General features: G+C 51.0%; 1 protein-coding gene across 3 annotated transcripts; it reads right to left on the reverse strand.

Annotated features, from left to right (window-relative positions):
- Nucleotides 1-1,090: 1,090 nt before the first annotated feature.
- Nucleotides 1,091-14,964, reverse strand: LOC133469141 (microtubule-associated protein tau-like). Of its 3 annotated transcripts, XM_061755845.1 has the most exons (12): nt 14,761-14,964; nt 9,790-9,905; nt 8,105-8,142; nt 7,947-7,983; nt 7,617-7,861; nt 7,458-7,550; nt 6,748-6,840; nt 6,188-6,269; nt 6,003-6,109; nt 4,805-4,904; nt 4,095-4,195; nt 1,091-3,448 (listed from the first exon to the last, which is right to left on the reverse strand). In XM_061755845.1, exons 1-12 carry the CDS (start codon nt 14,907-14,909, stop codon nt 3,248-3,250), a joined length of 1,362 nt encoding a protein of 453 aa, XP_061611829.1. In that variant the 5' UTR covers nt 14,910-14,964; the 3' UTR covers nt 1,091-3,247. The 3 variants fall into 3 exon arrangements, with proteins under 3 accessions (XP_061611829.1, XP_061611830.1, XP_061611832.1); XM_061755848.1 differs by lacking the exon at nt 4,095-4,195 and having other exon boundaries at nt 3,269-3,448; XM_061755846.1 differs by lacking the exons at nt 4,095-4,195; nt 4,805-4,904 and having other exon boundaries at nt 14,761-14,952.
- Between the last annotated feature and the right edge of the window lie 172 nt (nt 14,965-15,136).

Genomic DNA, 15,136 nt, shown 5'->3' on the forward strand with positions numbered 1-15,136 from the left:
CGCGTTGTCTGTCTGGATGGAGGCCAAACAAAACAGCGACTCAGGCGAGCCGCTTGGGAATCTTCGACTTTCTGACCTTCAGGCTCATTTTGTAACACAGAAATGAAAACAAAAGACAGGCCAACCACGAAAGACGCCACAAGTAGCCTATCCCAGCTACTGGGGTTCATTTTCTTGCACCTGTGCTTCCGAGTCGGCGGTCTCCCGGGAAGACTCCGACTTCCGTCTGGCATGGGGTGAATGAAGATTTCCAGACACTTGGCATTTGGGCTAATTGGATTTATTGAACAGGCCTTGGTGTCATAGCAGCTGCTGTATTGTCAGAACGACGAAAAAAAAAGCCCCCGAAAAGTTGATCAAGGTTCTAATTCTCTGGGCGTGGAATTAGCCCCCTCCCTCGTTGCATCCGGAAGGATGCTGCTCCTCATGACCATATTTGGAATCGTACCTGCCAGCTGCCGTCTCTTTGCGTGTGTGAAATACCGCTACTCGTCTGCTGTCGTCTCTCAGTCTGGTCGATCTTTGTTACGATAATGCCAAACAGTCCTCTTTGAAGACCAGGACCGGTTGTAAACCCCCGACAGGTTTCTGTCAGGGGGACGCAAGACCCCCCGATCAACATAGAACTGGTTAAAGGATGTTCTTTGATGTAGAAGTGCAAAGAAAAGACAGTTGGTGGGAACACAGCTCTCCAAACATTTGTCCTTCCCAAAGGAACTCCGATTGTCTTACTATGAAAATATACTACACTACCCTTGGGCGACAGGCGGACTACACCCTGAACTGGTCGCCAGCCGATCGCAACTTTTAAGCTCAAGTAATCAGTAAAGTAACTAAGTTACTGATTCAAGGTAACTGTGGCAATCTTGTTCAGGGTGTAAATGGTTGTAATGTGTAAAAAAAAAAAAAATCATAATAATAATAATAAATGTGGCCGATTTTTCTCTCCGTTGTAAAGTTAAACAAATCCCGAAGGAAAATGTTTTTGTAAAACCGACGAATCGGTCAGCCCCTTTTCAAATAACGTGTCAACCTTGAACTCAGACTCGTCTCTCTCCGAACACCGACGAGGAAGAAGGAAGGCGACGACTTTGGCGACTTAGTATCGTTTATTGTCAAACACAAACATACATTAAATGCACAATAACAACACTCACGTATGCACCACTGTACAGGGTGTGAGTTGGTTACTATGGAAACTGGCTGATGGAGATCATCGTCGTCGTCTTCAAGAGACACAATAGAAGACGTTAGCATGCACCTCAGCGCTGGTAAGAAAACACGACACACGAAAGTGGCATTACCCTGCATACGCACACGCATCGAATCCAGCAGGTTTGTGTGGAAAAAAAGCAAGAAAAGCGCAATGGGCGCTCACTCGGCTCGCTTCATGCAGGGAAGTGAACATTTGTTTTCTTTCCGTGGGGTAGAAACTGGAGAACGAACCGTGAATGTCAATCGACCGACCGGAACTATAAATACTGGAGATAAGAAGCTAAAAGTACGTGGACACCAACAACGCATTTGTCGACTTTGCGACGGTACTGCTCGGAAAATGCCGCTCGTCGTTCGGCCCCCGCGTTTAAAAAGGCGCCCCCGCTCGCAAAGCTAACACAACACAAGAGTGACGTCACCTTAGCAACATTTGCGTCAAAGGTGGCAGGAAAGTGACAAGCGCCAAGACTCGGCTAAGGCCCGGTACGCACATCGAGACGATCGGGCCCGATTTTGCGCGTCGAACACCAGACCGCCGGCCGTCTTCTAAGATCGTCCTTTTTGTCTGAGCTGTGTTCGGAGTGAATTTGTCCCGATAATGGCTTCTGAAACGGGTTGTGCCGACAATCTTAAATGCGACGCGTGTTCAATATTTACTACCAAAAATCTTTTGCGTGCGTGCAGAAAGCCGACGACTCGGTGAATCGTCACGTGGAACCGAATGGAGCTCATCAAGAAGCGACCTGACTGACGAACGAAGAAGCGGCCGTGATAAAACAAAGCAAAACAAATCCGTCCGACCTGTTGTGTTTTGCGTGTTTGAGTGGGCGAGGGGGTTCCTCAGGCAGCAAAAAGGCTTTTCCAAAGCAAGGCTTTTTTTTTTGGGGGACGACGACGACGACGACGACGACGACATCGCCATTTTACGACGCTCCCGCCTCTAACACTTTCTCGGAAACTCTCGGGAAACATCGGCGCATCGGGAAGTTTTTCGTCTTTGCTTTTTTGGCGAGATCGCGTGCGATCGTGCGAGATTTCCGTCTCGGGAGGTCTGGGTTCGAGAGACGCAATCTTTGCGTGCGTGTGTGTTGAGAGTATCGCAGCACAACACACACAATCCGACCACGACGGTCAAATTCCACCTTTTCATCGTATGTGTTGGGTCGGAAACCGCTTTGCCATATTTGAAGATTGGAAAAATCCTTGTGCGTGCGTGCGTGCGTGCGTGCGTACCAGGCCTTCGCCACATTTTCGTCAGAGGCGGACAAGAAAGTGTCGTCTTAAGGCTTCTTTATACTCGCGCTGACGTCACCGCGCCTGTCCCTCGCGTAGTTTGCCGTTCTACCCGCGCCCAACCCACACACGCAGTTGTGAAAATGTACTGCAGTTCACCTCCAAGTCGGGCGTCTCGCTCGGACGCCGCAGGGTGGAGTTTCCTCTGCATTTTGTGGCCGTTTCCGGTAGCCGTTTTTACACAACGATGGCGACCGTGGAACACAGTCTGCTAGAACAAATGGACCCGGAAGACCAGATGATACGTTTAACGATGCTGCAAAATCGATCGAGATGGCGGCGGCGGCACGAGGGGCACGCTGACTACGTCGCCACAGCGTGTGACTAAAACGGACCGATCACGAGAGATGATCTCCGCAGCAATTATCTTTGCCGTGGCGCGCGTCAAGCAATGCGGGCGTTGTCGGTCGCGCGAGTATAAAGAGGCCTTAAGAGCAGAAGACCGAGAAGACGAGGGGACGCTAAACGGCGGCAAAGTAAGAAGTTGAAGCGGATCGGACTGGAACGCCGTCACGGAAGGCCCGTAACGGGGCGGCGTCGTGAAACAGAAATGGCAATAATGTCGCCCCCAAACGGAATGCCGCTAACGGGGACCCCCGAGGAACGGCCGTGACGTGGGAAGGGCCTAACGCGACCGGGGTAACGAAATGCGGCTCCAAAAAAAGTTCGTTGAGAAGCGGGAGGAGGGCGGAAACGCTGCACGACGAGCAGGCGGGCGGTCCAGCGGGGTTTCCCGGCCTCACAGCCCCTGCCGGGCCAGCGAGGCGCTGACCCGGTCGGCCAGCGTGGACAGCTGGGGGGGGTCGGCCACGTCGAGGCTGCCGGACGACGAGACGGCGCTGAGCTGCCGGGTGGGCGAGTCCTCCAGGGAGACGATCTCGGCGCCGTGGTCCGTGCGCGCTTTGGCGCCCTCACGGAAGTTCAGCTTGTGGCTCTCGATCTGCGCACACGCGCACAACGCACGCTCGTGAGAAACAAGGACGTGTCTGCCGAGGACGGCGCAATTGTGTGATCTCGGTGGTGCGTATTATACTCGGGAGCGCATGATACACGAGACATTACGCTCATTGATGCTCTAAGGCTACGGCCTGACTAACTGAAGCTCCTCTCCTCACGTCAACACAGTTCCTTAGCCCCGAGATGCTACAAGATGGTGCCCGAGCGCTATTTTTCGATTAGACAGTCAATAGAATAATGGAGAAGGGGAATAAAATCTGCCGATTCGGTGGTGCCTTGAGATACGAGTTGAATTCATTCTGTGACCGTGCTTGTAACTCAAAACACTGGCCTCTGAAACCCACTCAAGACGTGGTTCGACTGAAATCTGCTTTCTTTTAGCGCCTGCAGTAGCAATTTATGTCCAGCAGAGAGCAGAATTAACATTACTCATTCAGCGTAAGAGAGGAGGAAGTGACGCGAGTGTCGCGCGTCACACGCGCAAGCAAGCCCCAAAAAAACGCCTCTTGACGAATATGAAAAGTAAAGCGAAAAGCTAAGTCACAAGTTCGTTTCAACAAGCGGGGTCACTCGTATCGCAAGGCACCACATACGGGGACGCTGTTCACTATTTACGATGTTTGTGTCACCTCTGATATGTTGAATGGGTTCCAAATGCACTTTGGGCACCCCTTAATTGGCTCACGCCTGGTGTCCATCGATAAGCCCCGCCCGTGTGACGCCGGACAACCTAAACGAGCGGAAGCGGTCCTGTAAAAAGAGCTTCCCCGAGGTCCAGCTCTGGATTTTTCAAAGAAAAGTGCACACTTAGAAATACATATTTTGGAAGGCTCGTGTCCTCCTTGCAGGAAATAATTGTTTGTTACTGACCCCAACTGGGCATGCGTGGAAGTGGATCAGGAAGTGCTGACGTGTGCGGATGACCCAAAAAACATAACATCGTCACGACAATGGGATTCTTATATTGTTGACCGTCCCACGCAGTTCTTCAAAAGTCTGCTACTTGTAGCGATTTTGGAATGAGTCAATGATTTCGAATCACTGCAAAAGGATTTTCAGTGGCCATTTTAGGCACTAATTAGGTCTGCCATATATTAAAAAAACAAACAAAAAAAAACCCTCTGTAGTGATTATGTTGATCACTAAAAAAAAAAAAAAAAAGATTTTGATGTAGTGGCCCTTAGATAGTTCCTAAAAAGTGCAAAAAATCCCTTTGTAGTGATTCGGGAGTCGGGAATTCGGACTTTGGAATCACAACAACGGCATTTTTATATGGTGGACCGAGTTAGCGCCGCCACTAAAAATCCCTGTTTGATGACGATGACACACTGGTACTTACTGCCATCCTCCATGTTGGCGGGCGCGTGCGAGCGAGGGGGGGTGGCGGCGAGGGAGGGGGCGGCCGAGGGCCTCCGCTCGCCTTCCTTCCCTTTCGCTCGCTTCGTCGGGCGGGGGAGGGGCGATGCGGGCGAGGAGTGACGCATGCAACAAAAGTAAAAGGTGATGGCGTCAAATTGAAAAGGAAAACAAGGAGTGATGATGATGATGATGAACAAATGATGCAAAGAAGCGCAAGAGCCAAGATGGCGAGCGAACGAACGAACGAACGAACGAACGAGTGAACGTTCACGGAACGCTCGTCGAGTCGTTCGGATTTCGGGGATTCGCCCTCGTTCCGTCATTTCTTGACTTCCCAGTTTACTTATTGACATATTGTCATTATTTGGATTTTCCTGTATTATTATTATCATTGTTTTAGTTCGGCTGTATTATTTTCCCATTATGTTGTAATAACCACTTAACATTATTCCTCCTTTCTTTAGATGATTGTTGGTGTTAATGTATTTAATTTATTCCAGTAAAGCTACTACAGCAATGATCAAGGGCCAAGGTTTCTTCTTCTTCTTCTTCTTCTTCTTATTGATAATTGATTGAGTGAACATTATTACACCGCACGACCGGTTCCGAGGACCGGGGTTCGAATCCCGGCCCCGCCCGTGTGGCGTTTGCATGTTCTCCCCGCGCCTGCGTGGCTTTTCTCCGGGCGCTCCGCGTTCCTCCCGCATCCCAAAAACATGCGTGCCGGGTTGATTGAAGACTCGAAATTGCCCGTAGGTGCGAATGTTTTTTTTGTTTCTACGTGCCCTGCGATTGGCTGGCGACCGGTTCGGGGCGTGCCTCGCCTCCTGCCCGGGATAGGCTCCGGCACGCCCGCCACCCGCGTGAGGAGAAGCGGAACGGAAGTTGAATGAATGAATGAATATTATGACTATTCGATTATTTCGTTTCATAGTCATCCTATTTTCTTAAAACATTTGACATTATTCTAGCAAACAAACGGTAAAGCAATAATCAATCATTTTATTATTATATTTGTAATATTATATTCGTAGTATTTGTCATTTTTATTGTATGATTAATATTTTAAAAGAACACTATTGTCATTCTATCATAATTATGATGATTAGTGTGTGGTTATTATAATTGATATAGTTTTAGCAATCATGGCGCAGACAAGCGGTGACGTCATCGCGTACCTTTTTCTGCCCGCCTCCCGGCACGTGGTTGATGTTGCCGAGGGAGCCCACCTTGGATTGGACTTTGAACTCCAGCTTCTCATTTTTGATCTCCACGTTGCCGCCACCTGGTGGACACAACAAGGACAACGACAAGCTCGCCCATGAAGCGGATGCCGATGCCGCGACGGCGCGTGTGACGTCACCTGGCTTGTGGCTCATGTTGCCTTTGGAGCCGCATTTGGCCGACACGCTGCTCAGGTCGACTTTTTTGTGAACGATTTGGACCTGACGGGAAAGAACAGAAGAACCCTTCAAATCTTCAACATGCAAAGCACGGAACGCCCGCCGCGCGCCCGGACACCCGATCGCTCCCTCCCGATCCCTCCGCTACGTCCGCGTTTGGAAATCACGCAGCCGTTCGAGGGTGGCGCGTTTGAGACGTTCATCACGCCGAACGGCAAAACAACGGCCTGTCTACGAGCAGGTCGCTGTCGCGTGGGGGGGGTGCTCCTTGAAAAGGAAGGGGGAGGGTCTCGGGCGCTCCGGTAGCCAATCGGCAGTGAGCTACTCGCGTTGCCGCAAACCGGGGACGTGTTTATTATAGAATCTTTGGAACCGCAGCGGGAGTCCAACTTCTTGTCCACAACCTCAAGCTGGAAGTCAACACGGCAGAGATGCTAGTTATCGCGCAGAAGACAGACCAGACCGCCGCACGCTACTTACTTACGGGTTCTCTAGCGGGAGCGTGTGACGCGCTACTCACGCGGCCGCCGCCTGGGGTGTGCTTCAGGTTGTCTTTGGATCCGCAGCGGGATTGGACGCCCGTCAGGTCCAGCTTCTTGTCCAGGATTTGAACCTGAGCAACAACAAGAAGGAGTTGAAAGCAAAGTCAAAACTTTGCAAGCAAGCCGCGTTGGGAAGACGACTTTCGAGATGTTGCCAGCCTGGCCGAAGTGTGGAACTACGACCATATTACAATTCCATCCATCCATCCATACCGCTTCTCCTCACGCCGGCGGCGGGCGTGCCGGAGCCTATCCCAGCTATCTACGGGCGAGAGGCGGGTACGCCCTGAACCGGTCGCCAGCCAATCACCGGGCACATAGAAACAAACAACCGTTCGAGTCTTCCAAGAACCCAGCATGCATGTTTTTGGTTTGCCGGAGGAAAGCCACGCAGGCACGGGGAGAACATGCAAACTCCACACGGGCCGGGCCGGATTTGAACCCCGGTCCTCAGAACTGTGAGGCGGATGCGCATCAACAGAACCCCGAGATGTTTCCTTACCAAACGAGTAGCATCGTGGCACATGAACACAGAGAGCCAATCAGAAGCGTTTGGGAAGTGATATGAAAAGAAATCTTTTTCAACTGAAATTGAATTTATACACGATACTTTCTCCCGGTAATGTAATAGATTACACTTCCATAAATGTAATGGCAAACGCGAAGGCGGCAAGTGTGCGTCACTCACATTGCCGCCACCGGGCACATGCTTGATGTTGGCTTTGGAGCCACACTTGGACTGGACATTGCTGTAGTCCACCTTCTGGTCCAGGATCTGCACCTGCACAGGAAGGAACACCTCGACGTCAGCGCAAAAGTCCCGTGCGTCACGCGCCGGCACGCTTACGTTCCCGCCGCCCGGCTGGTGCTTCAGGTTTTTGGTGGAGCCGATCTTGGACTTGACCGTCTTCAAGTCGGGCATGGGCGCGACGGCGGCGGCGGCCAGGTGAACCGGCGGGTGCGTCTTCAGGGAGCCGGGCGACTTCGGGGAACTTCGCACCACCGCCACCTTCTTCACCTTGTGGGCGTCGCCCGCCGCCTTGCCGGAGGGAGACTTGGGCGTCCCGGGGCTGCTCTGGCCGCTCGTCACATCTGGAACGTACGGCGCGCGGCGGTCACGTGAGGGGACTCGCTGCGTTTCGATTGCTTGTATTGGAAGTGGGAGTGGCCACGGTACCTGGCTGAGCTCTGGTGGACGTTTTGCTTTGAGACTTCTGCAACGACAAACAGTGAAAGACGAGTGAGGATACTCCCTGATCGGAGGAGGAGCGTGCGTGCGTCACAACGCGCTACATGAGCTTTAGCGCTAAATGACGATCGGTGACGGTGGCGTACCTTCTCTGCGGCACCGTTGTCCATCTCGGCGGCGTGAGCTGCGGGACGGAACGCAGGTTGAGGTCAGACCACACAGGAAACAGACGCTTTTCCAAGTGGCGGGCCGACACCCCTGAGAGACGACGCCAGCGCCCAGCCCGGGGCGCCGGCATCACACGGTCGCGCCGGAACATCGCAAACAAGAAGAAACGACAGTTGGCGACTCGCCCCCGTACCGTGCGCGATTGGATACGTGGACGGCAGGGAACGGCGAGCCTGTGAAGGTGTTCGATGCTGCGCGTGCAGTACATACTTCAATACTTCATTTCTGAAAGCATGAAAAGATGGTAGTTGATGGTTGAGGAAGAGGCGGGTTGCTCCGGAGAGAGGACGTGGGCGAGAACAAAAAGGAGCGCGGATATTTGAGTCGTTCGCTCGCGGATATCTTGAGCGGAAGCTTCACTTTTTTCATCCACAGGAACATTAGAAATGAGAAATATCGTTACGTATTGATTTAAAACCCAAAAGTATGAGCTCACTTGCCTGGACGCACATACTGTATGATCTTCTTCATCAATAGGGTTTAATATGACGGCGGTCCACCCTTTACCACTATAACACTTTGCCTTTTTCTTCTGAAAAGGCAAACTACAAGGTTTAGGAGTCTGTGTGTGTGTGAAGGGAATTTTGGATCACTCTTCCAGAAGTGCATTTGTGAGGTCACACACGAGAAGGCCTGGCTCTCAGTCTGCACTCTAATTCATCCCAAAGGGGTTCTGTCGGGTTGAGGTCAGGACTCTGTGCAGGCCACTCAAGTTTATCCACACCAAAGTCTCCTCCGTGTCTTTATGGACCTTGCTTTGAGCATTGGTGCACAGTCAAGTGCGTCGAGGCAGCTGAGCGAATATAGTTTATGCATACTTTGTATGGCTTGGTGGCTTCCATATCTCACTCGCTGAAAACCCAGAAATGTTTTTATAGTGCGTGCCAAAGCTTAAGTGCATTTTGATTGGCTCGTTGCTACATTGCGCAGCTGCGATTACAATGTTCAATCGCCGCAAAACCATTGGCCGACCGATCGGCAACAGTTCCGCCGGATTCCGTGGCATCGCCCGGTTTGTGGCAGCCTCAAGACGACCGCACGATCCGGTTGCCGTCCGTTCAAAGCTCCGAGAGGGTTTGGGTTTTTTTTGGTCATATATCTGTCAATAAAAGATTTGTTTCATAAACCCTGCCTCAGTCATGTTGTTCAATAGTTTGAGACGTCATAAAAGCAGAACATATTAGCATTAAAAGTCACTTTTGCTTGACATTTCTTTTCATAAAGAAAATGAATGAATAATTCTCTGCATTTTGCTCAGGAAGTGGAAAAAACTAGATACAAACTTTTCTGGTCTTTTTCGGGGGTGGTTTGAGTGCTCATCCTGTCACAGACCAGAATATTCCGCTGGTCCAAACCCTGAAAAACGGCTGCTGGCGGAACGGGCTTTGCGAAGCGCTGCCAGTCGAGGACTTAAGAAGTGAGGGAGCCATTTGCGAAGCGGCCGGGAATTAAACACGGGAAACAGCGAGTGCCAATGCGACGCACGTCGCTTAAGACGAGCCTCACGTGGCGGCGTGGCCGCAGGTCGGGGCGAGCCAATCGCAGCACGCCAGCGAGGCGGGACTAACTGGGCTACACGCCGGGGAGCGCGGGTAGGCGTCACCTGTGACTTTGGCGAGTCCCGTCGGGACGCCGTTCTCGTGGCGGTGCTCGTTGAGGCTCGTGGCGGCCACGTTGGCGCCCTCGGCGGAGGCGTGGTCCATGCTGGTGACGGCGGGGCTGGGAGGGAGGGGGGCACAGGAGACGGGACATCAGGAAGGGCTGCGTGATGTCACCGCAAATGCAAACAGACACCCCGCGAGTCAGCTTACACCCCCAAAATAAATTGGTTGACGAGGGAGGTGTGAAGCTGAGAGCGGTGCGCCATTCATCTAACGTAGACCCATAAAAACCAACAACAACAACAACATTTGGCAATGTTTGTCAATGAGGAAAATAGCATTCTATAATATTTTACTTGATAAAACCATACAGTCATGACATAATGAAATACAATTCAAATGAATTCAACACTTTCTCCTTCAATGGTGTTGCCTGCCTTGGCCACCTCGGGGGGGCAGTATAAGGCAGACAGAGAGATATGCTGGAGGCTCTGCTCTTCTCTTAACTTCTCAGTTCATCACTAATATGAGTTGTTCTACGCAGAGGACAAAGAATAAATGAGTGAGTGCTGTTACATTGTCAGTGGTCGGTCCGTTGCTCTCAGGGTTAAAGTGCCACAGCATAGGTGCAAATTAGCATAAAGCTCGTGGACTGAAAGGCTAAGCTAGGTTTGTTTTAAATACACAAAGTGTAATTCTTTGTTTTGTTTTCAACTCACGAACAATTGTTGACTATTTGCCGAAGTGCTACTGCTGGTTGTCAAGTGGAGTTGAGTTCACTGCCAGCGTACGGCGCTCATCTCTCAGGTTTGCGCTCACCAGTTGAGAATCACGGAGGATAGTTCCCTAAACACACTGAGGAGACGCAAGCTGAGCAAGGCCTTCAGCGCTGCACGCGCTCATTCCTCAACACAAGATGGCTACCAGTGGTGCCCGCGGCCTGCCTCACGACTAACAAACAAACTCAAAGAATGATGTCACCTTTTCAGCAACGGCGGCCTTGTGAAGCTGCGCCGTGCGTGCGTGCGTGCGTGTGCGTCCCATTCAGCGGCGTTCCCTCAGCGCTGCGGACAAATCCGCCATTGAGGCGTCTGCGTGAACGAGTCGGAACAAGACAAAGGAGATGCGCAAACCGGCTCGCTCGCTCGCCCGACACGGAGCTGTCGCTATCCACGATTGTTGGAATCAATTATTCCGTCGATCTATCTGCCGTGCGGGGGGGGTGGCACTAGTCGGGGCGCTCCCCGGGTAGCGGGTGGCGTCCCCCTGGGCGGCTCCCCCGCTTCCTCGATGCGCCGGCACCAGTAGACCGACGCGCACGCGATCCGGTGTGGATTCACTCCGAAGTTCCGTCGACACGCTGTAGGCTCGAATTGTCGGTGCCGGGGCAGCTCACAATAACGCCGGTCGTATTAAGACACGGACTCACAGGTTCTTCCAGGCGTTCGGACGACGCTATAAAAAGAATCCCACCGCACTGCCTTGCTCATTTCCCACATCCTGTCCTGTCCTGTCCTGTCCTCTCTCATCTTGTTGTCTTGGTTAGTTGTTGCGCGTCCTCAGCGGGTGTCCGCCCTCGGCCCCTCGGCCCCTCGGCCCTTCTGTTTGTCCCCGACAACGCTTTTCCGTCTGGCTGCATTTTCAATAAACGAAAAAATGAAAAATGAAAAAATAAGCCCAGGGAGTATTTGCATAGGAAAACTGTTCCAGCACAAAAGTGTACAGATCCACCATTCTGCAAGACCATGCAGCTGAACAGGACAGGTTAAAAAAAAAATTTTTTTTTAAATTATATATATATATATATATATATATATATATATATGGGCAAAAAAAGTCCAAGCAGATGTTGGCAAATGTCTTCTTTTGAGTCCCAAATATGGAGGGCGGCAGAAATCGGAGAATATTTAGAATATTGAGAGGCTGAAATTCTGAGAATTTGAACCATTTTAAGTTCAACAGGGTCTCAGCGATTTATCAAAATAGTTGAGGATTAATTTGAGAATCAATCGATGAATTGTTGCTCTTCTAAGAAGAAGCTAACGTGTTAGCATCTTAGCTATTTGAATGTTGTGCTACATGTTGTCCTTTGGGCAAGCTGGTGGCTGCAGACGTTGTCATAACGAGCGGCAGCCCCACACACCGGCACCCGGTACCATTGGGTACCGGGTGCCACAGAGAGACTGAACAGCAAATATTTGATGAGCAACGCGTGAAGTGGCCGCCATCTTTGTGGAGTTTTCAAAAAAGAGCGCATCCAAATTCTCTGTTACAAATAAATTCCCCGTTAACGAGGAAAGTCCGTGAGTCGTTCTCACGCTCTCCTCGCCAACGAGTTTTTCGGGCGAGTGGCGCCGTGACGCGTGCGCTTGAAGAGCCCTCCCTCGGAATTTCAGCCAACAGGAGCCGATCGGTGGATATTTTCAACCGATTGGAGACGAGCCTCCGGAGCCGAGTAGCAGGTGAAATGAAGACTTTGAGGAGATTGATTCACGTATTGGAACAAGCCTGACAATTTGATGACATTTTGATTCTTTCGATTGTGATTCCCTTTGATTCACCATTGATGTAAATGCTGATGAGATACATTTTCGTGAACGTGTGATGTGTGGTATGTCACCTGACATGTTTGTGGACTAAAACATCTGAAAATACAAATAATTGCCTATCTGTGCGTATGGAGGACCAAAGTACAAAGCATCACAGTTCTGTATCAAGAATGAAAAGGTCAAATGCAAGTGAACTGAAAAAGCAATTCTGCCTGGCACGGCTTGCGAAAGCCTTGATTCCTTTTGTCCAGTTCCTGCGTTCCGGATTCCTACAAAAACCCCAAATGACTCAAAAGCTCCCATTTCAAAGTTGAGAGCGCTCGCCGGCTCGACGGCCCCGCTGCTGCTTGCTGCGCTCGCCGTTTTCTTGTCGTTTGGTCGAACGCGGTCTTCGTCCGTACAATGCAAACCGCGCACAAAGCGCCCCCCGCTGGCCAGGAGGCGCATCGAAATCAGAGGATTGGCTGAATCGATGTCGAATCGGGAACACAGTGTGCTGTTTTTTTTTTTTTTGGTGGTATACACAAGATGTCACCACAGATCCACCAAATATGACAATATTCCATGTTTCGGCATCGTTCGTGTTTACATACAGCATATGTGTATAAAACAATGATACACATGTATTTAACTTTGTCCAAAGACACCAGCCATGAAGAAAACTACATTTGAGCGAGTTGGGCTTGAAGCCCGAACGCCATCAAAACCTAGTCCCTCTCGTCACCTGTTTTCCGGTTTTGCGGATTGGAGGAGAACATTGCCGCGCATCGAGTCATCGCAAAACGTCGGGGAGGGCTTGTACAGGCTTTACAGTTTACGCAAACAGGATGTGCGTCCTGCTCCCAGGCCAAAAGCTTGCCTGTGATTGGATGCCGCTTGAGGGCTCGCCCACTCCACCCGCCGCGCCGGTGTTCTACTTTTGTGCTTGATTGATCTTGACCCACTTTGACTGCTGGCAAGCTGAAGGCACAATTAGCAGGCACCAGGACTATTGTCCACACGCACACAAAACACACAACATGAATACACAAATGTATGCAACACACACACACACACCTTGACGCTAAGTGGGAATTTTTCTTTCAGTTAGCGCACGCCAAGCTGACGCTAACGCTAGTGTCACCCCTCAACGCCTAATGCTAACTGACGCTGAGCTCGCCGCTAGCGTCGCCATGACGCCATCACGTGACTGTCTTTGCGCACGTGCGCGTGCGTCACTAAGAAGCCCTGGTGTCTCCCGGACGTAGGGCAACTACATGTTACTAGTGAGGCAAAACTGCGCCCTCGTTGACATGCGCGTGCCACTAGTACCGCTCGTGACATCGTTCTACAAGGTAACCATTTTTGTCACGGGCCACGTTGTAGTTCTGCTTTTCGTCATGACCGTGAACCCACAAGGCTAGAGAAGTTTTGAAATCAGAAGCCAGGAAAAAACTATTATGACATTGATTTGAAAAGGGGGCTTGGGAACAAAAACTGCTTGCAATATCGCTACGTAATTCAAAGTGAAGACAATTTGCAATTTTGGTATTTTAGCAGAGTCCTACTGTAATTAAATCGAATGAATCAGTTTGTGCATCTTGATTTAATGCTGAAATCCAATTGATTGCGCTGCTCCTTCCGGTGTGCCCACCTTGGCCACGGGGGGGCGACATAAAGGAAGAACAGACTTCTATTCCTACTGTAAGTGACTCAGATGCAGTAATATGTTCATAGAGGATAAAGAATATATGCCTGTGAGTATTGTCATATTTTCCGTCTGTCGGTGTCGCTCCACTGCTTGTGTTCAAATGTCCGTTGCTTCTAAAACCGTGACCGATTATCGATCTATCGCTCTGTCGCTCTGTCGCTCTATCGCTCTATCTCGTGGGGGAAAAACGTTGAACTTGTCATATTGGTGAGGACAAAGAGTGTACCCGTGCATGCATCTTAAGATGGATTAGATGGCTATGGAAGGAATGCTCAAACGTCTCGCCGCACAAACTGGGAATGTGATGGTGATGGTGATGAGGATGATGATGATGATTTGGATGAGGAAGACGGACAATAGAGTTTTCATTTTTTTTCCCCAGAACATGCAAAGAATTCTCGAATAAAGCAGCGGGCGCTCTCGCCGCGGACACGCGCGACACAATGAGCCGCGCGCGCGCGCGCGCGTCGTCTACGGGAGAACCTGCTCGAAGGATACGCGTGCACGCGCCGAACGACGCCCGTTTCGCCACAAAAACACGTCGAGCGATCTCAAACGCGCGCATTTCAGCAACACGCACATTGCGGGGCTCCGTGCACGCGCGCGGGCCCGACCTCAGACGAAGGCACACGCACCGTGGCGCGCGTGCGTGTCACGCGGGTGACTTGCGGGCCGGTTGTCCGGTTCTAGATTTCGGTACCGGGCGGATTCCGATTGGATGGGTTCTTTCTTACCTGGTTGCTGTTCGAGACGGTTCGCTCTTCCCTCGGTCGGCTGGCGCACGCGCACGCACGGCTCGTCCTCGCTGTGCACGCTCACGCCACTGGGGGGCGCGCGCCTGGCTTGCCTGCCTGCCCGCTTGGCTTCTATTTTTATTTGACATGTTTTGTTTTGTAGTTAGTCATTCATCATTGTTTTATTTTTTTCCAACACCGTTTCCCGCTCCAAAGAACCACCCATTTTTATTTGTATTCTAATATCGGAACATAAATGAGTGAATGTCTTTCGATACCCACAATCCTTTGCTGCTCTGTTCCCGCCCTCACACTCAGAGGCAACATGGCCGCCACAGGGTATTTCATTTGTTTACGATTTGGTTCAAATGTTGTC

This window comes from Phyllopteryx taeniolatus, chromosome 19 (assembly GCF_024500385.1).
Source record: "Phyllopteryx taeniolatus isolate TA_2022b chromosome 19, UOR_Ptae_1.2, whole genome shotgun sequence".
Lineage (NCBI taxonomy): Eukaryota > Metazoa > Chordata > Actinopteri > Syngnathiformes > Syngnathidae > Phyllopteryx > Phyllopteryx taeniolatus.